The sequence below is a fragment of the Mchenga conophoros genome, linkage group LG7, assembly GCF_057382185.1.
Source record: "Mchenga conophoros isolate Kocher_MC1m ecotype Shallow Benthic linkage group LG7, M_conophoros_male_GT1.1, whole genome shotgun sequence".
NCBI classification, from domain to species: Eukaryota; Metazoa; Chordata; class Actinopteri; order Cichliformes; family Cichlidae; genus Mchenga; species Mchenga conophoros.
The window spans coordinates 39,692,204-39,719,952 of NC_140532.1; the positions used below are offsets into that span (position 1 = coordinate 39,692,204).

Genomic DNA, 27,749 nt, shown 5'->3' on the forward strand with positions numbered 1-27,749 from the left:
AGGCACACAGCTTGTGCTGCTGTGCTTCATTTGGAGCTGTTTGTGAAATGAGGCTCAGCAGGTTGCATACGTACAGAATTTCTTCGGCAGAGACTCTATATCACACTTACAGCATAATGTAAATAAAAGGTTTTGTGAAAACGAAGCACTTCCGGTCAATTTTTAACAATGACTTGGAACATAACCAGCTTCTGACCCGGTTATGTGCTCAGCATAGGTTACCACGGTAAAAAGAGAGCCAACTGTGACGCCACAATGTACATAAAGAGGTTTATTTACAATACAAAGTAATTCTTCATGTTGGATCGCACATGTTTGTCATCTTTGGCAAAACTGGCATGAAAATGGGAAAACTGAGCCTCGTGTTTGAACATCAGTGATTCTGAACTCTGGTGAAGTTGATGCAGCGGCCCTGGAGAAAACAAAGGAGACACACCATAGTCCGATTTAAACATTTAACCGCAGTCAAGTGGGAATGTAAAGTGATTTTAAATTCAACATGCTGTAAAAAAACACAACTTATTTATCCCACCCAAGCCTTGATGCACCACTAAAGACAAAAACTGCTTTAAAATAAAGTGGAATACTCTACAATAAACCTTTCATAACACATCCATTATTAAGCTCTGAGCCCACTGGGAGGTTTTTAAAACCGTGAACTCAAAGCCCCCAAAATTTATGATGAAAAGGCCCAAGTTGCTTCTAGCTCTCCCAGCAGCTCAGCTGACGGAGGATCGATACAGTAAATCCACGTGAAGTCTCAAAATAAGACTTAAACTAAACCATTAAGCAGCCTGTAGCTCATGTGCGCTGTTTCATGACACACTCTGGAGGCGTTGGCATTTAAACTGTTATTTATAACAAGCGAGTTGATACAGCAAGCTGTTATCTATCTGTTGTGCACATAAAAAAAAACAGCAAGATTGGCACTATATTATTATTATCTGTTATCTAATCAAATCACTGGGGGATCAAGAGGGTGGATCACTGATCTAACCAATTTGATGGTTGAATACTTTTGGCAAAACTCAGACTGGTGACAGTCCAGCTGGATGTAATGAGATTTTTTTTATATGATAACATGCTGAATTGATAGCCGTGTTTCTCGTAAGCTTTTGTAATAATGCTGCTGATATTTCTTGCCTTGTCCTGAGGTGTTGGCCTCATGATTGCCACTCTGTCATATTGTCTTCTCAGTAACGCCAGCAGCGCATCAATACGTCCCTGAAGGCAAAGACATTCAAAAACATTACAAAACAGGCAACTTACAAAGGACCTAAATATTAAAGAGATCGTTATCTCACCTTGATGGGGGTGTACCATTTGGAGTGCGATGAGGGGTTGTAAACCGGAGGAGGCCTTGGTGGGGGTTGAGGAATGATGGGCTCCTCCACTTCCTCTGGCATAGTGACCACAGCATTTCTGGCCTTCTCTAGCCGGGATCCCTCCTCTGTGGACCCCTTCTGGCCCCAGCGCACCTGCAACATGTGGGCACAACTGACTGAGACAGCTAACATTACTGCATCTTCACTATAGCAACATTAGCAAATCAACAACAAAAGCTTAGCAGTAAAACCTTTTTTTTTTTTTTTAAATTTACCTCCATGCGTTTGATGCCTCCAGCACCCCTGCCGCCGTAGTATGAAGCATCCACTGTAGGCCACCTGTGTTTGGGCAAAGGGTCTTCTTCTGGCTCCTTAAACACAAAGTTTTTTAAAATATTTGAATAAAGTTTTATTATATTCAAAATACAAAATTATATAATACTATTCTAAAACATTCCTTTGCTAAATACTTTATATTGAGCTAAAGAGCAACAGTGTAGCCACTGGAAGAAAAAAAAAACTGCCAACCATGAGACAAAATTTTAGGTTAGTATCTTGAAATTTCGCCTTAATAACTCAGAATTACTCAGAAGTTTGAGAAAATAACTTGAAATTTTGAGTACATACGAGATAATATAATTTTTTTAATAATAACTCCAAGTTTGGACTTGGAATCTACCCGCATGATACATTTCTTCTCAAAATTCACACAGGAAAACATTTATGCCACCATGATTGGAAATGATTGGATTCGATGAAGTACATGAATGTAGTCAGTAGATGCTTATCCACAAAGAGAGCCTGAAGACTTTTATGTAATAAGCATAAAAGCTTCGTTGTAATAAGTACTTCCATTTTTTTTAAATCAAGCAATTAAAAACAGAGAGAAAGGTTTTGTGTTGCTGATCAGTCTATAATCTATAGATCCAGTGGATTTACACCAAAGGTTCAGCTGCAGTGGTGGGATATTTGTCATGCAAAAACATAACTGCATTTTTTAATTTATTTATTTTACAATGAGGGAACTTTGCCTTCTGACTCATGCTCGATGAATAAAATCTGCCACCAAACCACTTCTGTCGGCTCCTTCTCCCCAGCTCCACCTACGCTCCTTCTGTATTTGCCCAAAATTGGATTTTCTCACTGCTTTTACTGCCAAAATGGCAACGAGTGGTAAAAAAATCAAAGCGTCCCTTCAGTGATATGAAGTCCTTGGAAAAAGAAAATATGGCTTTAAAAAAAACAGTCAGTGGAGTACTCACAATCACAGGGGGGGGAGGAGGGGGGCGAGAGGGAGGGGGGTCTCTGATGACCTGCGAGAAACGAAACATAAATCTTATACAAAACAATAATGACATATATCTTTGACAGAAAGCAGTCTATCTGCTGAAAGACTTGCAGACTTTGTCACGGCGGTGTGCGTCGGTGTGAAGATGAGGTAGACCCACGAGCAGACACGGTGGAGACAGAACTAGGTTTCCAAAAATAAAGCGAGCCTTTATTGTGGCTGATGGCATGACAAAAACACCAGGGAACACTGAAACTGGGAAAACTAAGGGGACTAAGAACACTGTGTAAACTAAAAAGACTATGACACTCTGTGAAAGAACCATGAAAAAACTATGAACACAGAGTAACTAGGCAGGCTGTGAAACACAGTGACACAATAACGGAAACTATGAAAACATGAGGTGAGGATAACAGACGATCTGACACTGACTGAGCGGAAACACACAGACTAAATAGACATAAGGAATGATCAAGGGAAGAGTCACATGGGGAAAACAGCTGACAACAATTAACATAATGACAGGACAGGGGACGTGAAAGTAAATACAATAAACAAAAAACACAAGGCTCTTTCAAAATAAAACGGGAAACATAACGAGTCCCAGACTTGACTCGAACTTGACAAACAAAGAAAACTTGGACATGAAACATGACAGATAAACACACGAAGACTTAACATGACAATCTGACACAGAAAACTTCACACAGGGATGAGACAGATGGGGAGCTTGATAAATCATGAACTAAAACTGTAACCTAGGCATGACAGAATGTAACTAGAAAAACTGAAATGAAACTAGACTGAAACGAATAACAAAAACATCAAGAAACTCAGAATACTGGGTCACATGACCCAGGACATGGACAGACTTGTTAACACTGATGTCTGTTTATTTGTGTTTGGTGCTTATGGCCACCAAACACAAATAAACAGACATCAGGTGTGATTTACTCTTTATGCGACATCTCATCGCTGTGATCTTTTGCATTTAACCTGCCGAGGGACTGCAGATGCAAATGAGCTTTAAGCTTATTCAGTGCACCAAATAATAACATGTATGGTTATAGTGCACACGGCCCCATTTCAAACTGGTGCCTTTCACTTTACATTCATTGGACATTCAATTCCACAACAATTCATAATTGCAGTATCCGACTCAAACACCTCACTACATTTACTAGTTCCTGTGTCCTTCTGTATTTCTTTTTTTATATGCTGCTTTTAAAACGACTGCCTTCAAAATGAGTTTTGTTGTACAAAAATGCACAAGGACAAAGCTCACCACGGTGCAGCAGAGAGGCCAGAACCACCAGAGCAAACCCAGGCCCAGCAACAGCAACAAAGCCAACAGGAACCAGAGCACCCAGGTCCCATCTGACTGCAGAAAACACACAACACAACATTATTTGATCTTATTCTGTAATCTATCACAGTTACGTCAGTATGCTCTCCTGTACCTACACAAAAAAGTGTTGTATCTAAATTAAATAACAGAGGGCAGTGTGACATCATACATGCAGGTAACTCCTTCAAAACTGTTCGTGTTATACAGAATTAATGTTACTCACACATGTTGTGGCATAGATGCTCATGGGACTGTAGATGTAGGACTTTCCATGGTTTAAGCTGACCAGCACTTCAACTGATCTGTGAATAAACAGAATCACAGAACACATCATGAGATCTAGTCCCTGTTCAGAGCTCAGTGTGACACTATTGGCACTTTTACAGTTAGAATCATAGTAAAACGTGTGTGGGGTAGTCTCAAATGGATTGATTTAAATATAATTATAGTGTCAAATCATCAAATTATTATAAAGAACCAGGAGTTGCTGCAATAGGGAGTCACCATCATTTATATTCTTATCAAGTTTTGACCAGACTCCCTTATTTCTAAAGGTTGTTTGCTTTTGCAAATGCTTTTTTAACTTCATGTTCAACCCAACTGAGACTTTTCCAGCTGTGAGGGCTGAGGAGGAGAAGTAGAGAGAGAGGGATTGACTGTTTGAAGTGTAGAAGTCAAATCAACCACTCACTCTTTAAATGCCACGCTGGTCAGCCCGACTTCTGTCCATCCAACACTTTGACACAGTTTTACTGTAAACATTGTGCCTGTTTGCATTTTCAGAGAACAAATCTCAACATCAGTCAGATGAAGAAATGCTGATGAACTACAGTCTTGTAAAAAACTAAGTACACGTCGTGATTCTTAACAACAAACATTTGTACAACCACTTTTAGCAGCAATGACAAATTCTTATCTGTATAATGTTATCGGTCTCTCACATTGTTGTGGAAGAATTCTGACCCACACTTCTTTACAACATTGCTTCATTTAAAGTTTTGGGGGCATTTGTTTAAGCACAGTCTTCTTAAGGTCCCAACACAGCATGCCACTCAAGTCTGAACACCTTGAGCTTTTTCTTTTGCTGCTTTTCTTGCAATCATTGACCCAATTTCAGCCGAGCTTTAGCTCTTGGACAGACGGCTTTAACGTTGACTCTGGAATGTTCTGGTATAACGAGGAGTTAATGGTTGACTCAGTGACTGCAAGATGCCATGGTCCAGTGCCCAAACCATCATTCCTCCACCACTATCCTTGCTTGACAGTGAGTAAGAGGTGTTTGTGCTGATATGCTGTGTTTGATTTTCGCCAGACGTGGTTCTGCGCATTACAGCCAAACATCTCCACTTTGGTCTCATCTGTCCAAAGCACATTCTTCCAGAAATCTTGTGGTTTGTCCAGATGCAACTTTGCTAACCTAAGCAGAGCTGGCATGTTGTTATTGTAGACAAAGGCATTTCTCCTGGCAACGAGCCCCAATCGCTTAGTCTTTTTCTAACTGAGCTGTCATTATTGCACAGTCTGACATTGGGGTGAATATACTGGGACGTCCACTCATCTCAGGATTTTGACCTTTGTGTTGACACACACCTTCAGACTAGCAAACTTGCAGAACTTCTAGCACTAATAATCAGTTAATCAAGTGCATTTGATTATCACCTGACTGCTACTTCCCCTTCTTAATTACATTAATTAAATGAATGCAAAAATTAAGGATGTACTGTAAGTCTTGTTCTTACCATTTAAAGTGCCTTGAGGTGAGATGCACAAGTTTATGAACACATGTTAGCGTTCATAATGAGGCTTTATGCATCAGCTTTTGAAAATGTTGCCACACCTACAGTGAACCTATTACATTCATGTGTAGAACCATATTTATAATCCTGGGACTTTTCTACATTATAGCTTTGCATGTTTCAAAATACAAAATAATTGTCATTTATCTAATACGGGACCTTTTGTGCTGCCTCATAGTTCATCATATAACAGAAACAAGTTATTTTAGCCCCCTTTGCTTTCTATCGAACACTTTAGCTCTGTCCACTCTCTGTGATGTCATACTATCATGTTTGTATCTGTTGATTTTCCTCCTGCCCCACTGTTGTTTTATTTCTTAAGATATCCTTGTTTTCATTGTTACATTCAGTCGTCAGTGTCATTCATATTTTCTTTAATCTCCTGTATGTGTGTGTGTGTGTGTGTGTGTGTGTGTGTGTGTGTGTGTGTGTGTGTGTGGTCTTGCCTTTCCCCTCGTCAGTTATCAGATGATCTGTCTGCCCACCTTCTCTTCCCTGTGCTTCTCATGCCCTATTTTGGAATCCTGTTTAGTCTTTTCTTACCCTTCCAACTCAGAGTTTCTCTTAAAGATTCAGTATTTGTTTATTTTCTGTGCCTCTGCATCCTGTATTTGGGCCTCCGCGTCAGGCTGCGACACACACAGAGATAAGTGCAGGAAAAACTGCCTGAAAAGCCTCTGTTTATTTAAATCGCATATAACCAGAAAAAAACATATAAATAAATCTAATAAAGAAGGAAACTAAAAAACCCTCCCAGTTCCCCCTTAAATTATTTTCCTGATATGGCACTTTTGATGACAGTTTCTCTTCTTTTTAATTAAAAGTCAAAATCAAGCTGCTTTCAGAGAAACTCTGAGGTACACATCATACGAAACAACACCCAGAGAAGGATTTTTCTTTCTTGGCTTTTTAAGGCAATTACAGGTACCAATAGGCTCCGTTTTTTGTTACACACACTGTGTTTGTGCTCACGTGTGTGTTGACTTACTGTCCGACCTCTTCTAGACGAACAGCTGGACAGAGCAGATACCCATCTCTCACTACTGTTGGCTTTTCAACTGAAAGGAAGAGGAGGCAAAGATGAACTCTGCAAGCCCACACAGGTGGAGGAAAAAGGTCCGTACTTTTCTACTTCAATTAGCTGCTTTGGTTTCTTGTAGCAGAGACACATCATTTAATTCATCGTTTAATTTTACATATGGCAAATTAGAAAAAAAATTAATCTTAATGTTATTGTGCAACTTCTTTGGTATGTACACAGGTTGAGAGACGCTACAAACAGAAGAAGCATTAAGCTTTTTGGCTGTTTTCTGTGACAAACTGACTGAATAAATTCAATTTTAAATTTGTAATTCGACTGCAAAAAGAAGTAAACACAAGAGATCCAGATACAGTTTTGTGTTATCTCCTCATGTCCTCTCAGTAACTCCACCCTGTGCCATTGATCTGGTAATGGACTAATGAGACAGATCATCTCCCTCCTCGTCCCTCCCTCTGCTCATGAGCACTCTGCTCTCATAATATCTCCTCTGTTCTCCAACTGAAGTCAATAAATAGCAGCCACTGTTTGCTTCTGGACGTCATGACTCTGATTTTCCACTGCACCCCCCAGAGATCTGCACACTATACCACATTTTCACTTCAGAATTTCACTTTAATCCTCGAGTGCTTTACAGTATCAGCGTGCAGTGAACCTGTGATACTGTTTCACTTCTTTAGCAATGCAAAGACTGAATCCTTAGCATTGGCATCTAAATGCTAGCTATGCATCAGGTGTGTGAATCATAAGTGTGTGTACTTTACTGACTGTGGGTCACTTGATTGATGGTGAGGGAACAGAGTACATTGTCCATCCTTTTGGATCCGCTGAAGCCACTTCCCCTCAGGACCACGTTGAAAGACTCTGGGAAACATCAGGTAGATCACATTACTCTGACAGTGCACTTGAATGGCAGCAAAGCAAAACAATAATTATTAAACATGAAACATTGTGATCAAAGTAAAGTGACTCTGTGAGGCGATGCTTTCAGCCACATCCTGGGTCCTGGATTTCTTTCTTGAGTCTTCTGGTTTCATTATTATTCTTGGAACATTTTCCTTAAGATTTTGTTCACTTCAAGTTCCAAAGAGCGGTACTACCACGAAAACTAAGTTGGATTTGTAATTATCCAGGTTGACAGTGAAGGAAGTTCACTTCTTACCAAGATATGCTTTTATCCAGTGCCTACTGACAAAGTAATTCTCCATTAATAATCTTTTTTTTTTTTTTAAATCAGTGAAATTGGTGTTGCAAGCAGACCTGTCCATGTTTGTGATTGGTGAAATTAGTTAAATATGATAAACACATTTGTGTGGATGCTTAGCCAGACTACTGATCATATGAGTGACTCCAGATCATGGAAAAAGATCCTGGGTATGTTGAAGTTGCTTCATAGTAAAGGTGCTTGAGTATTTGTGTGTTTTTAATGCCTGCTGAGTTCCTTCAGTGTTTCCCTGTTTTGCCTCCCTCTGTGCTGTCTATGCTGTAATGCTTTTTGTCCTCCCTCTTCTTGTTTTTTGTTCTTTCTGTGCCTTTTGGTTATTTCTCATTTCACTTTAAAAAATATGTTTTCTCTTGTGTCTCATTCAAGTTGTACTCTTGCTTCTTTTCCCTCCTTTGTGACTGTCGGCTCCCTGCTTTTCTGCTCCCTCCTGTGCCTTGTTGTTTACCTAGCTCCCAGCTTATATATACACCCATCAGGCTTAACTTTACGACCACCTGCCTAACAATGTGATGTTCCCCCTTTTGCTGCAAAAACAGCCTTGACCTGTTGAGCCATAGATGCCAATCTCTGAAAGTGTGCTGTAGTATCTGGCATGTAGATGTTAGCAGTCCTGTAAGTTGCGAGGGGGGGCTTTCATGGATCAGACTTGTTTGTCCAGCACAGATTGCTCGAATGGATTGAGATCTTGGGAATTTGGAGGCCAAGTCAACACCTGAACTCGTTTTTCTCCTTAAACCATTCTTGAAACCAGTTTTGCTTTGTGGTTGGGCACATTATCCTGCTGAAAAAGGCAAGAGCCTGCAACAATGCTTAGCTAGGTGCTACGTGTGAAAGTAACATCTACATGGCTGAACCAAAGGTTTACAAACAGAACATTGCCCAAAGCATCACACTGTCTCCTTCAGCTTGCCTTCTTCCCATAGCGCATCCTAGTAAGCACCTGCACCCAACCGCTGATGTGATATAAAAGGAACAATTCAGAAGCTCGTCTGTTGCATGGTACGCCACGGGCCACCCTTCGGTCTACATGTGCTGTGACCCGCAGTGGTCTCTGGACTATCATTTTTAACTGAGGTTGTTAAGTAATGTAAGATTAAAGATCCTACTGTTGTAGACTTTGTTATTTTTCCTTTATTATTCCATATATATATATATACATATATATATTCTTCATGCAACTCTATATGTTTGGACAAAAATAACAAACTCATTGGGTTTCATCATTACGAAACCACAAACACCTGTTCAAAATTACATGATAAAATTACATGAAGTTTTAAGACATTAAGACTACTTTGATTAAACTTACCATTCACACAAACACTCAGTGGCTCAATTGTGAAAACCTCAGAGCAAGTTTTCTTCAGGACCTGTGAGATACAGAGATACAGGACTCTGCATAAGCTCGCCATGCCACAGCCTGCACGTGAACGTTACTGCATGTCGCTGCATGGAGCGTAACCTCACCGAGTTCACCATGTCTTTGAGAGCATGAAAGCCGGACACAACTGGAAAGACTTGCTCTCTGCCGTCGGCTATTTCAGCAAGCTGTGGCCAAAGTGGAAACAGCAAAAGATTACTGATACAAAAAGCATTTCAAATTTCTGTTCTCATGTCTTTCTGCTTCTCAGGGAGGTTTTTGGCTTGTGCTTGGGCATTTAGGGAGGCAAAGTCTGCTACTAGGAGATTAAAGCTTTGGGGAGCTGGCTGAAGCTTTCATCTGCTGCTTTAACGATCGCAGGACAGGAAGTTTGCCTGGCCTTATTCAATTAGAGAATGATGTAATTACTTCCTCCTTTAGACCACAGATCGTCGGTCAGTCAGCGGGCAGAAAATCAGCCATGCCCTCTGACTGCTGAAGACATTACAGATCATATGTTATGTAAACTTAAGCACTTTAAATATGTATTAGTTCATGTTACACAAATTAAGAATGTCATTCAGACTGCTGAAACATCAACCAGAAATAAACAGGGCTGGGGATGTTCAGCAACAGATGCCACATTAATTGAAATATTGTTTAGATCATTTTATGATTCTCAGCAAATGTAATTATAGATTTTGCATTGGACTGTAAATCTTATTAGCACGAAAAAAAACCCCACAACAGAACAGCAGCTTTCCTCCCTCCTTTGTATTGCTTACAGTCACTGCAGTCAGTAGAAGAGTTTGCAGCTGCATAAGATTTCCTGCTTTTTCTTTTCCACCACAATCGTCTCTTTCAACCGCTCAATACTTGCACAGGAAGAAATCACAGCCTATCCCAACAAATAATAACTTCACATAAGCTGCCTGAGAAAATGTATTCAGTGTTTTTTGTTTTGTTTTACAAGAACAAATGTATCATGAACCACAAACTACAAATCCCTGACAGCTGCTTGCTGTTCAGCCCTTTGGAGGTTTTTGGATTGACACGAACAGATAAGCAAAAGGGGTCGAGGTGTGTCGATAAATCTGGGCCAGAAACAACAGCCCACTGAAGCTTTCGCACACTGACATGTATATTTACTCAGAAAGACAAATAAAAGGTGTTTAAACAAGAAACAATATCAGCAACAGTATCAAAGCCTTGAGAGTGTTCTCTTTTCCCAGTGCTGTATGGAAGAGGTAGAAAATGAAGCCCCCACACCTACCTGGCTATGGTCAAAGTCCATGACCCCGATACAGTACACTCTGGCTCCAAACTCTCTGGCTTTCATAGCCTGGGAATCACAAGAGGAAAACTTAAGCCATGATTCTACAGACATACAGTGAATCCATGTGACTTATAAAACATCAGAGTAGTGTTTTTTATTGTTACAGCTCAGCCGCAGCAAATGCTGTATATTTTAAATTACGATTAAGATTTCACAGCAAACAGTTTTGTTTGTCCAGCCAGCAGCAGCTTGTCCGGTTCATGCAACACGATACAAACGGAACAAACTGAGCCTTTCAACTTTTCTTTGGTTGAGATTTGTAACAGAGTAAAACAGAGAAGAGGGTATGAGAAGTATGTGAATTTGTGTGTTTCTTCAAACAGCCATGCTATCAAAGCTGCTTTAGGCTACTCCCTTATTCGCAAGGGGGGGTCCCCACCACAGAGGATGGCTCTGCATATCTGATATGGCTTTTTGGTTTTTTTACCGGATGCCCTTCCTGACACAACCCCAGCCCCAAAGGATTTCACTGCACTCACAACCTGTGCTATATGCTCACAACCCACATTTTGAGATGATATAGCACAAAAACAGCACATCAAGTGTCTTCAAATCCTTCCTGCGTGAAAGAACATTTGGTATTCTCAGGAAAAATTCAACAGGATGCTCATCATGACCTTCAACATAATATGGTTCTCAAATTTCATCCAGCTCCTCATTTACAGCATCTTCCACTAAGCCATTAGTGTGTGTGTGTGTGTGTGTGTGTTACCTCTTGTACACTCAGTTCATACGGGTAGATGTTCAGCTTGCCATCAGTAAGAACTATGATAATACTGGATGATGGTGAAGTTTGTGACTTCATTTGCTGTGATACCTGCCAAAAATACAGATTATTTAAATTAAAAAAAGCCCCAAAATAACAAACAACAATGAAAGGAAGCATCTGTAAGGAAAACAATGCATGGCAGGAAGTTGCAATACTAGAAAGGAGCGCGTACCGCTTTCAAACCTTCGTGCATGAACGTTTCACCGGCAGGTGTGATTTGGCTCAGCTTCTCCAGGCCTTCATCTATCTTAGATCTGAAACAAAAGCAATTCAATTTCAAAAAAAAGGAAAAGAAAGAAAGATTTACTGTCTGAGTGAAGCGGAGGAGAAGGATTATAAGGAAAAGGGAAATATATACCTGTCTCCAGTTAGTGGGAGAATTACAACAGCTCTAGCTGAAAAGACGATATAAGAAACCCTCATCCTGGGGCTGGAACACACACACAAACACACTTTGTGAATACACAAATGTATATTACATGTTAGCATCATATCATGATTATGCATTCCAGTCTTGCTTAAAATAAAAACACATCGGTATCAGTGCAAGCACTTTCTTACATTTTGTATGCTCACATGCTATCATGCAGTGACACATGATACACATGCTGTCAAACAAAAATTTAACAGTCAATTAAAACAGCATTGAGTCACTTTATAAGACGTCGCACAGAAAACCACAAAGATGGTGACAAAGCAGACACAGAGTCTCGCATTAATATCAATCCGTGACATTAGTTAACAAAACAGGGACTTGCACACCAGCCACAAGGCCAACGAGATGTCTCACCACACCCTTCTTTAACAATACTATATAATGAAACGGGGTAGCAGTTTGAGTTTATTGGATGACTGGTGGAGAGAGGAGGAGAAAAGATTTTTCAGCAGCTTCAGTACTCGTGGGTTTGCCATCTTTTTACTAATCAAGTGTCAGAGCAGGTTGTTCACTGATGACAGGGTTAGCCCTTTACACGCAAAACTGGTCTTCGGCAAGACGAAGAACGCACAACGGTCCCAATGACAAACCAGACAATTTACCATTACGCACGCTAAGTTTTGCAGCTGCGAAGCTTCATGTAGCCTGTGTTGATGAAATCTGTCCACACCGATCCTGATTTAAACACCTGCCAAAGTACACAAACTATTTTGTGCTACAGTAGATGTCTCCGGGACCACGTTATGCTATGATGACAGACGGGGAAAGCGGTTTGTGCCACAGTGGTGCAGCTGGTTGATACAAAAAAAAACATCAGTTAATAAATGTTAATAACATGGGAGAGTTTTGAGATGGGGAAGTGAGCCATTATCCCTGTGCCTTGTTCTACTGTGAAAGGGGGACAGGACTGCCGGTTGTGGTTGGCACCACCTTCAACATCTGCTGCATGTTTGGTTCTTATATTTAGCAGTCTGCTATTAAACTTAAAGATATCACACACACCCTCAGTGCTATTGCCCAGAGGGGTTTTGGAGCAGTTGGTTGCCTTGTGTGATGTCTAGTGCCTGAAATAGGCATGCCCTAGTTTCTGCTAGCCACTACTGTTTGAACCACTGACTCTGTTTCCTCTGTTCAACTTCTTGTATGTGCTTGAAGGGCACTCGAAAGCTTCCTTTAAATGTTCTACATTAAGTGTTTTTTTTACTATTTTCTGTAAGTTTTTATACAGAGAATGAGGAGATATTAATTCATTTGCTATTAATACTGGCAGAAAACAGCTACTCACCTAACAAACCTCCTGGTGAGCTGCTCCACAAATCCATAGATCTCATCCCAGTGTCCCCACACGCTGCCTGACCTGCAAAAACAGGCAGTGGCCGAGTGAAAAATCAAATGCACCCAAACAATGTGCTAAAATATCACTTCATTTAGCATTATTTAGCTTTATTACCAAGGATTCACAACTGCACTAGAGTTATATGAAAATACTTAATCAAACATATATAGTTTGATTCTGCATTTTGTGTAGTATTTTACTCCATAAACATATGAATTACAAACAGAAATAAAAATACAGTTAATAGAAATCTATTATTGTGCAAGTCTTTGCACCATTGCTCTTTTCTGTATATTCTACTAGGAAAATGTTTCAATACAGTATAAAACGCAGTTCTAACAAACTTGAAGTCGATATTTAGTGTGACCATCTTTATTCTAAAACACAGCCTGAGTTGTTCTTAGTCAGGCTGTCTGATCATTTCTTGAAGTAGTCTTCAGGATTAGTTCTCCAGGCTTCTTTAAAGAGCATTTAAAGCTCTTCTTTGGATGTTGGCTGCCTTCTGTTTTGTTCTCTGTGAAGATGATTCCACGCTGCTTGAATAATGTTGAGGTCCAGGCTCTGGGGAAGCCAATCCATGGCTTATACTGTTACACTGTGTTTTCCTCTGTCCAGGTATAATTCTACTCCACTGGCTATGTGTTTGGGATCTTTGTCATGCTGAAAAGTGAAGCTGTTGCTGATAAGATGCTTTCTAGGTGGCATTTTGTGGTCGCTCAAAATCTGATGGTGTTTTTCTTTGTTCATAATTCAATCAATTTTGGAAAGATCTCCAACACCACAAGCTGCAATGCAGCTCCAAACCATGACAGAGACTACATCGACTTTTACAGATGGCTGTAGACACTCTGTGTTGTGCCTCTCACCTGACCTCTGTACAGTGGGGCAAAAAAGTATTTAGTCAGCCACCGATTGTGCAAGTTCCCCCACTTAAAATGATGACAGAGGTCAGTAATTTGCACCAGAGGTACACTTCAACTGTGAGAGACAGAATGTGAAAAAAAAATCCATGAATCCACATGGTAGGATTTGTAAAGAATTTATTCGTAAATCAGGGTGGAAAATAAGTATTTGGTCACCTCAAACAAGGAAAATCTCTGGCTCTCACAGACCTGTAACGTCTTCTGTAAGAAGCTTTTCTGTCCCCCACTCGTTACCTGTATGAATGGCACCTGTTTGAACTCATCATCTGTATAAAAGACACCTGTCCACAGCCTCAAACAGTCAGACTCCAAACTCCGCCATGGCCAAGACCAAAGAGCTTTCGAAGGACACCAGGAAAAGTATTGTAGACCTGCACCAGACTGGGAAGAGTGAATCTACAATAGGCAAGCAGCTTGGTGTGAAAAAATCAACTGTGGGAGCAATCATCAGAAAATGGAAGACATACAAGACCACTGATAATCTCCCTCGATCTGGGGCTCCACGCAAGATCTCATCCCGTGGGGTCAAAATGATCATGAGAACGGTGAGCAAAGATCCCAGAACCACACGGGGGGACCTGGTGAATGACCTGCAGAGAGCTGGGACCAAAGTAACAAAGGTCAACATCAGTAACACACTACAACGGCAGGGAATCAAATCCCGCAGTGCCAGACGTGTTCCGCTGCTGAAGCCAGTGCATGTCCAGGCCCGTCTGAAGTTTGCCAGAGAGCACATGGATGATACAGCAGAGGATTGGGAGAATGTCATGTGGTCAGATGGAACCAAAGTAGAACTTTTTGGTATAAACTCAACTCGTCGTGTTTGGAGGAAGAAGAATACTGAGTTGCATCCCAAGAACACCATACCTACTGTGAAGCATGGGGGTGGAAACATCATGCTATGGGGCTGTTTTTCTGCCAAGGGGACAGGACGACTGATCCGTGTTAAGGACAGAATGAATGGGGCCATGTATCGTGAGATTTTGAGCCAAAACCTCCTTCCATCAGTGAGAACTTTGAAGATGAAACGAGGCTGGGTCTTCCAACATGACAATGATCCAAAACACACCGCCCGGGCAACAAAGGAGTGGCTCCGTAAGAAGCATTTGAAAGTCCTGGAGTGGCCTAGCCAGTCTCCAGACCTCAACCCCATAGAAAATCTGTGGCGGGAGATGAAAGTCCGTGTTGCTCGGCGACAGCCCCAAAACATCACTGCTCTCGAGAAGATCTGCATGGAGGAATGGGCCAAAATACCAGCTACTGTGTGTGCAAACCTGGTAAAGACCTATAGTAAACGTTTGACCTCTGTTATTGCCAACAAAGGTTATGTTACAAAGTATTGAGTTGTATTTTTGTTATTGACCAAATACTTATTTTCCACCCTGATTTACCAATAAATTCTTTACAAATCCTACCATGTGGATTCATGGATTTTTTTTCCACATTCTGTCTCTCACAGTTGAAGTGTACCTCTGGTGCAAATTACTGACCTCTGTCATCATTTTAGGTGGGGGAACTTGCACAATCGGTGGCTGACTAAATACTTTTTTGCCCCACTGTATATACAGACAAAAATTTGAACCAAAAGTTTAGATTCATCACTCTATAAGACCTGTTGCTACTGATTTTCAGTGTAGTTCTTGCATAATTCTGCATACCTCAGCCTTTTTTTTCTCTTTCCCTTCGTTAAGAATGCCTTCTTGTTAGCCACTCTTCCACTGAGATCATTTCTGATGAGGCTTCAGTGAACAGTAGATCCACTGACTGAAGGGTTGTCTCTCAGGTTCTGTATCAGGACTTTGCTGGATTATTTTCTGTTCCTTAAAGATACGACTTTCAGATACTGTTCGTCTGCTGGATAGCTTTTAAGCTTCCTCTTATCTAGTTATTTTTTTAAAGACACGCTGCACACCGAACTGAAGTATGTCAAGTTTTTGTTAAAAGTTATTTGGGAATCACCTTATTGCTGCATTTTTTGTAGAATCGGATAAAGAAAGAGACGGAAATTATCTCTTTGCAACAGGTTGCTAGTAACAAAGTAGTAAAAGTGGCTCTGTTTTAGGCTGTCTTGTTCATCCCTTCAGTTAGATCCCCCTTTATGCTTGAGATCAGTGTTAAGTGGCTTAACAAACAAACAAAAAAACACATCCCTCCGAAAACTAGACATGGATGGGACTGAAAATGAGTGAAAAAGTAGCCAGTGTCCAAAGAGAAACTCTGAAAGACCTTCAGAAAGCCTGGAGATCTACTGCTCAAAACTAGTAGGAAAACTGTAAGAAAAATGAGGGGTGGCTCGAGACATTCGCACAACACTGTACTTTTAACATTAACGACAATAATACAGTCCGATGCAAGGATAAAATGTAAAAACAAAGAGATCTGTGACAGAATTTGACTACATCATGTTTTCCAAAAGTTACTACATTTGCAAGCGGCAGAATAAACAGAAGAGGTGAAGGGTCCGTTTATTCTGCTGGTGCATGCAGACACACAGAATAAGCGGGGAGCAGGTTGATCTGTCGCTGTTGGGAATAACAGCATAATAAGAGTGAACTTTGTGGTCACTCCTGCAGTCTAGCAGAGGAGGAACTAAACATAGCCATACATGGAGAGGACTGAGTAAGTCTCTGCCCTGGGGTAGCAAGTATTTAATTAATTAATGAATTAATGCACGGGTAAAACAGGCTAGCCTTCATGACTCACCGGTCTAAAACAAAATAAATATCAAACGCCCCATCGCAAGAAGCGTCCTCTTCTTCCAGAGATGACGAACTCACACAAACAATTGCAAGGAGTAGGATTTTGCAGCATATCCACATGCGATCCATAACCTGTGCTTCAGACTACATATCAACAACGTGTTTGGGAAATGGAAAACACAAATAAAATAAAAATAAAACCAGTCAGTGCGGTTAAGGATAGTCTCTAATCTTCACAGTTTCATCCCTGCTCACATGTTGAATCAGTGGTGTGAGAGGGCATTTGGTATTTTCCCCTTGAAGCTGCATGTTGATCATGAAATAAAATGGGCAGGGCGCACAGCTGCTCACAGTGACGCTGTCAAACTACTGCCAATGAGACGAGCCCTCGGGACGAGACGAGAGCTTCCTCCCTCTGCACTTCCGGGATTCCTTATTCGGGGGGCGTTAACAAAAATGGCTTATATATTATTAATTAATTAAGAGTTTATAGGGACGCTAAGAGATAGCATGTTGAAGTTATTTTGCATTACATATTTAGACACTAATAAAGAAAGGGTGAGTAGGCAAAAGAGGACGGTTGTGTAAAAATATTTATTCACAAAAACATTTTCCTGATAAACTTTTTAACAACTTTTATTTTGAAGATAACTTCAGTGATCTTCCTGTTTGGGGTATTTGAGACGTTTTTTCATTGATATGAGTAAAAAAAGAACATATTTTGAAATATTACATTCGGCTGAGCTTGTTTTAGGAGCCTTTTCTACTATATAAACTCGAGTCTCTTCTTCTTCCTACTTAAATCGCTTCAAGATTTAGCAAAAAAGAGTAATCGGTAATGGCGTGTCTTGTTGTAATACAGGTCTAACTGACTCATAAATCACCCTTTCATGAGATGAACTTTATGCTTCGTGTCTCAAACAAGTGCATCGTGCTCTTGTAAATCTCTTCCAGATGGAAACAATTGAAAATGCAAACACAACGCCCTCGGTGCGCAGGGTTGATTTGTTGTTTTGCATGAACACTTGCATCTTCCTTCCAAGTGCTGAAATTAAGTCCCCACCTTTGCTCAGCGACACACGGAGACTTTGTTTTCCAACACAGTATATATAAACTTGTATAGTCTTTAACACCAGCCCCCCAGGAGCTTTAATCTTGGAGACTAAAAACATTTTTAATTCATTCCTGGAGTTCTTTTGTGAGCGAGTGCTGTAATCATGTGTCTGCACTCTCTGTAGGGATGTCCTCACAGCCTGTGGCTTAGTGTTAACTTTCAAGAGGATGAAGTCATGACAATGCAACTCTAATAACATACCAAAGTCACTGCGTCAGCGAAGAGGAATCTATTCTCTTCTGATGGCTGTTTAGGTCATGATCATGGTCCATGTTTTTGTATTTTATTATTTTTTATGTGGGTGTGGTTGGAAGAGGAGACAGCAGGGCTCTGGATGTTAGATGCTCCTACTGACAATACTCCGATAATACCAACTCAAACTGGATTTTATTTATTGTTTCAAGTTATAGTGGAGACCCCAAATTTTCTAAAATCTCGAGCCATCATCTATTTCCCATTTTGCTTGGAAATGGGAAAAAAGAAGAAGTGACTTATCGAAACACATGCAAACATAAACTGAAATACAGTAATAAAAGGCAAAATCAGAGTTTGTACAATTCTTATGAGCTTGAACGGTCAATATTTGGTGTGGTTACCTTTATTTTCCTACACAGCCTGAACTCTCTTTCGCTTTCTTGTAGTTCAGGAATAGTTCTTTAGGCTTCAGAAGGACTTCCACAGCTTCTTCTTTGGATGTTTTCTGCCTTGTATTTTGATCTCTAGCAAAATGATCCTGCAGTGCTTCAATAATGTTGAAGTCTGAGCTCTGGAGAGGCAGTAGATTAAGAAAAAGCATCCAATCTCCAAAGAAAGACTAAAAGACCTTCAGAAAGGCTGGAGGCTCAAGACCATCCATTAATTTTCTTATTTCGTTCAAGATCATGGCTTGCTCAAGACCACTTTCTTGGAGATTTTGGCTCTGTAGCAAATAGATATCAACATCACAAAACAGCTATTTGCTTTAATATTTCACAATTTTTAAATAACGTAAAGCAGCTGCTAAAGGATTTGTCATGTTCAGGCATTATGGTAGGATGATGTTTGACAATTTACAAACATGGGTAAGAATTGTAGATCTGAGAAAATGAAAATAACTGCTGTAGTTTTTGGTTTGTTTGGTTTTTTTTCTCGTGGGATGCTGGTAAGACTTAAACAATGTGCAACAGTCTCAGTGAAAGCAAAAAGTCAGTATTTTTTAGGTGTGGTCACCAGTCAAACTTATTAAATAAACAAGCCGCATTATAATTAAATGGTCCACCAATGCTTGGGCGTGATGCCTCTTGGGAAGTGTTCAAACCGCTAAAATAAAAGATGCAGTTTGAAATGCATTCCTTTGTAGAGAACAAGGCCTTAATTAACCTACATCAGTAATTAGGATACATTTCCACAAATTATTATTATCATCATCGTTGTTGTTGTTGTTGTTGTTTTCATTTCAAGTTTAATAAAACACCGCAGGGTGAAATTCTCCGCAGCCACCAGTTGGTGGCAGCATTGTGCCGTTTCATTGTTTACCATCAACGTCAAAAGAAGAAAGACAGGTTTTGCGGGTAGTGTGTCTGTTCACTAAAATGTAACATTATTACTGACGTGTCAGGTTAAAAGCCATCCAGATATGGCTGAACTGTGTGAACGGGGACATCGAAAGTCGGAGTGGGACTAATGGTGAGTTCTGTAACCCCGTTTCACATCACTTTAGCGGACTAGCGTGCGCATTAGCTAGCATGGCCCAACAATAACAAACGGATTGACGTGCGAGTCGGGCACGCTAGTGTGTTTAGTTTGCTGTTTTAAGGGGTTTAGTTATAAGGGAGAGATATGCGGAGAGCCTGTGGACTTAACTGAGAATGTGGTGCTGGTGGTGGTGAGATTTGAGAGCTTTTAAGGAGGTAGGGTTAGGGAATAGATGAATACACACACACAAACGACGGTAACCCTGATCCTGTAGATATAACATAATGTCAGCACTGATTTCAGATAGAGGAGGACTTGTTTTACCATCCTAGCACACTCCCTTATAAAGCCTACCTTTCCTTTTTCCATATGCAGCCTTAGCCTCCCTCAGCTTGCCTTACACCGCCAGAGGAGCCCCGAGCAAGATGCTGCTGAAGATGCCCCAGAAGCTGCTGAAGACTGCCCACTACATAGAGCTGGGCAGTTATCAGCACTGGCCGGTGCTGATACCCCAAAGGATACGACTGTACACTTACGAACAAATCCCCCTCTTCCTGAAGGAAAACCCCTACATCACAGACGGCTACAGGGCTCACCTGCCCTCCAAACTCTGCCTGAAAAGGTGCTGGGAATACTGCAAAATCAAGCTTATGCATTTCACCTCTGGCCTTTACTGTTATTTATCTTTCTTTGAGTTGCCCAACTTTGTAGATATAAATATATAGCATTACAGACCAGAAGGGGGAAAATTGAGTGATTATATCCATACATTTGCACATAAACCATGCACATGCAAACATCCTGCACATTTCTTTTGCAGTATTTTTATTCTGTCCAATGAGACGGTGAATATCTGGAGCCACCTTTTGGGTTTCCTGCTGTTCTTCTCTCTGGGAGTCAACGACCTCTTGTCTGTCCTGCCAGCTTCTGGAGCCAACAGAGAAGACTATGTCATCTACGCTATAGGACTCTTCTGTTTCCAGGTAAGTTGTGTGTATGTATGCAAGATGGTTTTTGAGCTTCCTGTGAGCTGGTTTTAATGATTTGTTTCGTCGCTGCAAAATTACAAATCACTTTCTTGATTTAAAAATAATCATCCCTCCAGTCATAACCATAGATCAATAAATGACATAATTAAATAATGTTGAAAATAGGAATAAAAATACCATAAAAACAGGATAAATGCACATGTCATTCAGATTGTAGCATTAAGCAAAATGTATATGAAAGAGAGTGCTGTGTAAACTAGTAGCCTGCTAGTAGTTTGATTGCCTCATATTTGCATAGAGATTGAAGTTGTTCAATTGCTTTTTGTCATTGTTTGTATAGTAAACGACTAAAACTACAGTTTTGAGCTGCTCCTTATGGCTGATCACCTGAATCCATCTCACCCTATCGCTAGCATCCTACTCTGTCATGCCAATCCTCTGCATGTCATCCTCATGGCATTCTTTGCCATTGTTGCTCCCTGATCAGCAGTCTATGGCCCAAGCTGATTCTAAAGTCTTTTCTCTTTCCTGCATTTAGTTAAAGAGAGGGCTGTTCACTATTTATTTGCTTCAAGTATAACACTCAGCTTCACTCATCGTCAGTGCACAAGTATGAATGCAAACGGTGACACCACCCACCAGGGCAAAGGTTGTGCAGGGAGTCAAAACTTGGCAAAAATCCACCTTAATTCCTGTGAGGGCATGTCCAGACAGTGCATTAATCAGGCAGCTGTACACTTCTCTGTGCAAAAATAAAGCACTTTCTCATGAATGTTTTCTCATGATTCTTTTCTTATTGTGCATTTTTTGTAATGAATCTTTTAGCTGGCATGAGATGTTTCTGTTTCCAGATATTGTTTGTGAAGCAGTTTTATTTTACCAGGGTAGCTTTGTGCAATTGCATGACTGAACAAACCTATTAACATAGGTTTCATGTTTCTTGCTACAGGTGCACTCAGGTCACTGCCACCTTCCCAGGTGTGTAGATAGAAGTAGCTGTGAAGTTTAGAGTTCCTGTTGACAGATAGCGGATTTTGACATTTTAGCTGTGTATTTGTTTATGTTGTAAGTTTCACTCGCAAATGGTTTGAAATCTTTTAATATAGTGAATAACTAGTCAGTGTAATTCTTATGTAGGTATAATGTACCCATGTGGTAAAGGAACACAAAGTTTTTCGTGTAGTCACAAATGTGATTAGCTTGATGGATGCATAAAAATGCTCTATACGTAAAGAAATTGTCGAAAAACATTTGCATCTGGTGCTGTGTGCTTCCCTCTCAGGTTTGCATGCTGTGTTCAGTGGGGTATCACCTGTTCTCGTGTCATCGATCGGAGAAGACTTGCCGCCGCTGGCTGGCGTTGGACTATGCAGGCATTTCTGTTGGCATCCTGGGCTGCTATGTACCTGGGATCTTCTACGCTTTCTATTGTAATGCTGTAAGCACAAACATTAGTATCAGGTTGCTGGCTAATTCCTTTTCCTTTAAGATATGAAACTGGAGATCCTCAGGCTCATATTGCGCTGTGTTTTATATTGTCTGTTACTTCCCCTGGTTGCAGTTTTGGCGGCAGGTCTACCTGCTGACAGTGCTGTCCCTGATCCTGGCCGTCTTCAGCGCTCAGGTCCACCCTCGTTACCTCAGCAATGACTGGCGTTGGATACGGATGTCAATCTTCTGTTGCGTGGCAGGTGTTGGCACGATTCCTGCCTGCCACTGGGTCTGGCTCAATGGTGGTTTCACCTCCGATGTTGTGCAGGTCAGGAAACAAAGCTTGTGCGCTGTATGTTCGCTGTATCGTTTTAGAGCTTTATTACAAGCCGTTTCTGCTGTGATGCTGTTACTATGGTTTTAACCCAGAAATGAGGATTTTCCCTGTGTACAATAAATCTTTCCTGTCTCTGTTTCAGCTGTTTCTGCCTCGAGTTATAATAATGTACTTGATTGCTGGTTCTGCCTTCCTGTTCTACGTCACCAAAATCCCTGAGCGATATTTTCCTGGTGAGTTTTGCTTGTCTGCGGCAGCATTTGTGTCTGTTTGCTTTTGGCTTTACAGAGTGAACGATTTTGATATCAACTTTTCAAGTATGCATTCACCCATCCAAATCATTGTATTCAGGCATTCCAATCATTTCTATTGCCACAGGTGTATAAAAGCAAGCACCTAGGCATGCAGACTGCTTCTACAAACATTTGTGAAAGAATGGGATGCTCTGGCCAGGTAACCTGATAGGATGCCAACTGTGGAAAAAGTCCTGTCGTGAAATTTTCTCACTATTAAAAATTCTACAGTAAACTGTTAGGAGTACAAAGTGGAAGCCAGTGGAAAAAACAGCAACTCAGCCATGAAGTGATAGCGTTATAGCTACGTAAATTAACAGAGTGGGGTCAGTTGATGCTGAGGTGCACACTGTGGAGAGGTTTCCAACTTTCTGCAGAGTCAATCGCTACAGACCTTCAAACTTCACGTGACATTCGGATGAGCTCAAGAGCCGAGCGTATAGAGCTTCACTGAAAGGGTTTTCATGGTGAGCCTTACATCACCAATCGCAATGCATAGCATCACATGCAGTGGTGCAAGTTACGCAAAAACTGGATTCTTGAGCAGTGGAAACGTGTTCTCTGGAGTGATGAATCACACTTCTCTATCTGGCAATCCATTTTCATATGAAAAGGAGCTGATCTGACCCTTCTCCGTCAGTTAAACTGTTATCATCATCATTCTGGGTATGAAGTTCCTGCTCTGAGGCTTCTCAGGCCGTAGATCTTCCTACTTTATGTCTCTTAGCCATAACTCACAGGATTCACAAAACATGATCAGAAGTGGAAAATTACAATGAAAGCTACTCAGCTGTTATCCTTACCACACCTATGTGCCGATGCCCGTTCACATTAGGAACCATTTTCATGATACATGATGAAATAAGCAGCTTTAAAAGAGTGAAGTTGCTTTGAGAGTGACAGAGTACTGAAGTTGACCTTAATGGTCTTGAGACCTACAGTTAAAAAAAAGCATTTGAGGAAGTAAGCTGGGAGTATCAGGAATGTAAGATGACATGTCACAGTGTGACTGCTGCTAGATCTGGGTCGACAAACTAACCAGTAGGACAGGAAATGACACCCTGATCAACGGACACAGACTGGTACAAACTTAAGTGGAGTGGAGGAACGTAAATGTAAGTGTAAAACAAAATGTTTGCAATTCCAGCAAAGAAGGAAATCGGGTTTGTTGCAGCAGAAACTTATTTGTTTTACCATGACAGACCCGAGCGGGTATCAGGCAGTGTGGCGTACAATAAAGTTTGCTGAAGAAGATTGCTGGGATCTCGCAGTGTGCAGGCCTCTTCAGATCATGTTCATAATTCTAGACACATGGTCTGTTAAACTTCACTGCTCTGTCTTTGAAAAGAATGGTTTGATCTTCATGTGGATTATACAAAACACAATGTATGGAGGGAAAAAAGTTCCCACTAGAGGCCAAAATTGTCAGGCAATGCTCTGGATTTTCTACGAGTCTGTTCTGGGCAGTCAATATGATAAGAAAGGCACATCAATTCAACCATATGTTTTTAAATTTGTGTGTATATATATATATATATATATATATATATAAATAAATAAACTGGGATATTTATAATTAAAGCTATTTTGTAACTTTGTAATATATTGTATTTTTTAATTTAGTTGAGTTAGTTACTGTTCTTACTGTCTTGGAGCAGCTGGGACCACATCATTTCCTCTGGGACTAATAAAGGATTCTGATTCTGAAATGCTAAATATAAAGTGCTTTAAGCAGAAAAGAGCTGTATAGGGATCAGTCCATTTACCAGTCAAATAAACTGCTTAATGACCTTAAACAGGAAATGGTGAATTTATGTGGAAACAGAAATATTAATGATTAAGAGGGTACTGTATACACCGCCATGACAACGACACACCAGACATTTCATTTTACAGTACGATGAAGCCATTAAACTCTCTGACCGCTACAGAGTACGCGTCCCATCCATCCATCTGTTATTTGTTTTCCCTTTAAACGATTGAACTTCTTTCAACAACAGTTCTACATTATGAGAATTAATAAATGCATTATATTTACACTTTATTTTTTCTTTTTCCAGGCCAGCTGAACTACCTGGGTGCCAGCCACCAGGTGTGGCACATACTTGTGGTGGCTATGTTTTACTGGTGGCATCAGACGGCTGTGTACATCATGCACTTTAGACACAGCCAGTCCTGCCCAGCGCAGACCACCAGGAGCTAAGTGAAATTCATCATGTAACTGCAATGTAAAGCTGCCTAAAAACAACACAATAATAAGAAGAACCATATTTTTGTGACCTCTACCTTGTCAACCTAACGACAAGGTACTTCTGAGTACCGGCGGTAGAAATAAAGGGGCTTCTTTATCGTACGCCCTCCGTCACACTGTTCAACTCACCTGTGCGTACCACTCGCAGATTATCTTCCCAATCTGAAGTCCACATTAGGGATTAGAGCAGCAGCACAGCCTCAGTAAGAAATATGTCTGACACCCTTCACTGTAATTTAACTGTCCAAAATAAAATAAAATGGATGAACACATCATGTCAGCCACTGCATGCATTAAAGGAGAATGAGCGGATGTGATTACAGACAGCTGACCGATTGACACAAACATATAGCATGTCAGTAAAATGTTTGGCCACCAGGTGTCCCCAGAACAGCTTAAATTCAGCTTGAAATTAGTTCTAAACCTCTGCTGGAGGGATCGAACACTTTGGTTTTTTTAATAATGAGGCATATATAAATATGCCGAGAGGGTACCTGCATCCCACGGCTTAGCAGAGCCACTGGAGGTGGAGGTTGGTGCTGGGATTGTGTTTGCTCCCTAAGGACTGTGAGCTGATGTTAGATGTGGTCGGCCACACTAACTCAGCCCCTAAAGCACAGAAAACAGTGAGCTCTATTAGATCAATGCATGAAACTGTATTTTTTGTATTCGTAGAAAATATTTGGGTGATAAAAGCATTTTCTCATGGTTGTTTATGATTGTAGTTTTTGTACAGAAGTGTTGGTAAAAAATATCAATAGGTATTTTGAATCCTTTGAATCTTACTTCTTAGTCTGTGGGAAGAATTATTTATTTTAATTTTGTTTATTTTTTGCCTTGCTTTGTTGTTGGTTCTGTGTGAAATGTCTTGATTAAGAAGTGGGAATGACAGAAAAACCCAAAGGAGCTGAACGTTACCGTTTGGGTACTGCGAGTTACCTCTCTTTGGTAGAAACAGTCACTCAGTACTTGCAGTATTTTTTTTTTATATTTGAACACATATGTTGGGAAAAAATACTTTAAATGCTGCAAAGTTGCAAAGCCAGTATATAAAATCAAAGCTGTTGTTATCAGCTGAGAGAAACAGACTAATCTTAATGCTAAACTCATTTTTATCATTGAGATGATGGGTATATATTTTTTAGTCTTCAGTCTCATCTTACATAATTTGGGAGTCTGATTTCAGTCGTCCTGCTGTAGCTTACTTACAGTTCACCTCACTCAGCACAGCTCATCAGAGAGGTGCTAAGTGACCTGTGGTTGTCTATCTATTGCAATTGTTTGATCAAATTATAGGATTGTGCATTTATCTCTACTGGCACGCTTCCAGTTTTGATATTGTGCCCTATTGTAAAACAGATCAGCCACAACTCACAGGAGTTTTAATGTGGTGGCTGATATGAGTCTGACGAGAGGAAACAAGATCTCTTCCTTCATATTTAATTTTGAGGAAATGACGCTTTAGCAGCGGTACGTGTGACTATGAATTCACAGTTTGCTGTGAGCAGTAGCACTTAACATAACACTCAGTGATGAGCCCGGGAGGTCAGTCAACTGTAGCAGATATCTGTTATCAGCCATCAGTCCTTTTATCATGAAGCTTCTCGCAACAATGTGAGGAAAAAATACTGATAACCGCCACCTCGTTGCTTTAACAAGGCCAGTTTGATGTGTGTCAGTTTCCTTTTCTTTTTCAAATTAATGTACTTTTGGACAGTTATATGTTTTTGGTGGTTTGTATTGTTTTTGCATTATTCAATCAGGTTTGCCTTATTATCTGTTTGTACTGTAATGGCACTTCTACAATCTGTGGGTCCACAATTGAGCCTAAACTAGGACAAAATGATCAAACTGTTACACTCCAAGGCCAGTGTGGTTTTCTTTCTTTCTTTTCAGAGCACTTACTGCTGCAGTCATGACGGCAGCACTCAAAAGCACTCTGTTTTTTTTTAAGTGTCTTTATTTTGGCATTAAATGCTTGATCTGCTTGGACTGCTGTTTGGTTGTGTTTTTCCTTTGTGTGTTTTGTATGTTACTGCGGTGGCACTGACTACTGCAATGTGAAATATTTATTTCAGTGCCTATGTGAAAATATATTTTTAAATGAATAAATGAATGAATAAAGTGCTGGGAAATCAGTTGTTTGTGAGTTTCTGTGCTTCAGTTGCTTAAAAAGCCAAGCAGGTTGATGTGATTTAAGAGAGGTGCAAGATTAGCTCATTTTGGTTTGCGAGGAAGCTGCAGGTCTCATAAAAACCAGTAGTAGGCAGCATTGATTCAAATGCTTCTCATTTATGATGCAGAGTTCAGTGGAAAATGTGGATTAAATCTCGGTTTTTGTGCCTATTTCTCTCTATTCACAGTCTCCACAGGTAAAGCTCACAATGTAAGTGATTCATGTCAGTTGGCAGCTTGAAAAGTATGTTCTTGTTAAATACATGGCATCGTGATGAGAACTGCCTGGTCAGAAGTCATGTCTCATCCTCACAGCATCAGCATAAATCCTCATTCCTTGTTGCATGACACATCAGCAGATGGGCTCACTGTGTTTATAAAGGGATGGAGATGGTCAGGAACAATACTCAGGTGTGGTGTTTAAATGATGCTGAGTTGGTACTAAGGGACCAAAAGCGTGTCAAAAAATATCCTCCACACCACTACAGCACCAGCAGCCTGAAGGGTTGATACAAGCCATGCATCGATGTTGTTGTTTATACCAAATTGTCACCCTACTATCTAAATGCTACAGGACAAATCAAGACTCATCAGACCAGGCAACA

The 27,749-nt window shown here is 40.5% G+C and overlaps 2 protein-coding genes across 2 annotated transcripts; one reads left to right on the forward strand and one right to left on the reverse strand.

Moving 5' to 3' along the window:
* Nucleotides 1–256: 256 nt before the first annotated feature.
* On the reverse strand, nucleotides 257–17,207 carry LOC146570646 (anthrax toxin receptor 2-like). Its single transcript, XM_085279213.1, has 17 exons — nucleotides 16,885–17,207; nucleotides 13,208–13,279; nucleotides 11,845–11,916; nucleotides 11,659–11,740; nucleotides 11,430–11,534; nucleotides 10,655–10,723; nucleotides 9,489–9,569; nucleotides 9,331–9,391; nucleotides 7,565–7,660; nucleotides 6,746–6,815; nucleotides 4,185–4,263; nucleotides 3,899–3,994; nucleotides 2,588–2,638; nucleotides 1,601–1,696; nucleotides 1,305–1,478; nucleotides 1,144–1,224; nucleotides 257–412 (listed from the first exon to the last, which is right to left on the reverse strand). Exons 1-17 carry the CDS (start codon nucleotides 17,007–17,009, stop codon nucleotides 374–376), a joined length of 1,449 nt encoding a protein of 482 aa, XP_085135339.1. The 5' UTR covers nucleotides 17,010–17,207; the 3' UTR covers nucleotides 257–373.
* A 2,309-nt stretch (nucleotides 17,208–19,516) lies between these two features.
* Nucleotides 19,517–27,107, forward strand: LOC146570647 (progestin and adipoQ receptor family member 3-like). The gene is made up of 7 exons (XM_085279214.1): nucleotides 19,517–19,659; nucleotides 20,044–20,290; nucleotides 20,489–20,651; nucleotides 21,940–22,095; nucleotides 22,219–22,416; nucleotides 22,568–22,658; nucleotides 24,779–27,107. Exons 2-7 carry the CDS (start codon nucleotides 20,094–20,096, stop codon nucleotides 24,919–24,921), a joined length of 948 nt encoding a protein of 315 aa, XP_085135340.1. The 5' UTR covers nucleotides 19,517–19,659; nucleotides 20,044–20,093; the 3' UTR covers nucleotides 24,922–27,107.
* Nucleotides 27,108–27,749: the final 642 nt, after the last annotated feature.

Bases quoted from the DNA above. Each gene is read 5' to 3' on its own strand.
- LOC146570646 (XM_085279213.1), bottom strand. From the start codon at position 17,009: ATGGATCGCATGTGGATATGCTGCAAAATCCTACTCCTTGCAATTGTT. The intron at 4,264-6,745 runs GTAAGTCAACAC...GTTTATTCACAG, and splicing joins CGTCTAGAAGAGGTCGGACA to ATCAGTTGAAGTGCTGGTCA. The intron at 1,225-1,304 runs GTGAGATAACGA...CTTTGCCTTCAG, and splicing joins AATGGTACACCCCCATCAAG to GGACGTATTGATGCGCTGCT.
- LOC146570647 (XM_085279214.1), top strand. From the start codon at position 20,094: ATGCTGCTGAAGATGCCCCAGAAGCTGCTGAAGACTGCCCACTACATA. The intron at 20,652-21,939 runs GTAAGTTGTGTG...CTTCCCTCTCAG, and splicing joins TAGGACTCTTCTGTTTCCAG to GTTTGCATGCTGTGTTCAGT. The intron at 22,659-24,778 runs GTGAGTTTTGCT...TTCTTTTTCCAG, and splicing joins CCCTGAGCGATATTTTCCTG to GCCAGCTGAACTACCTGGGT.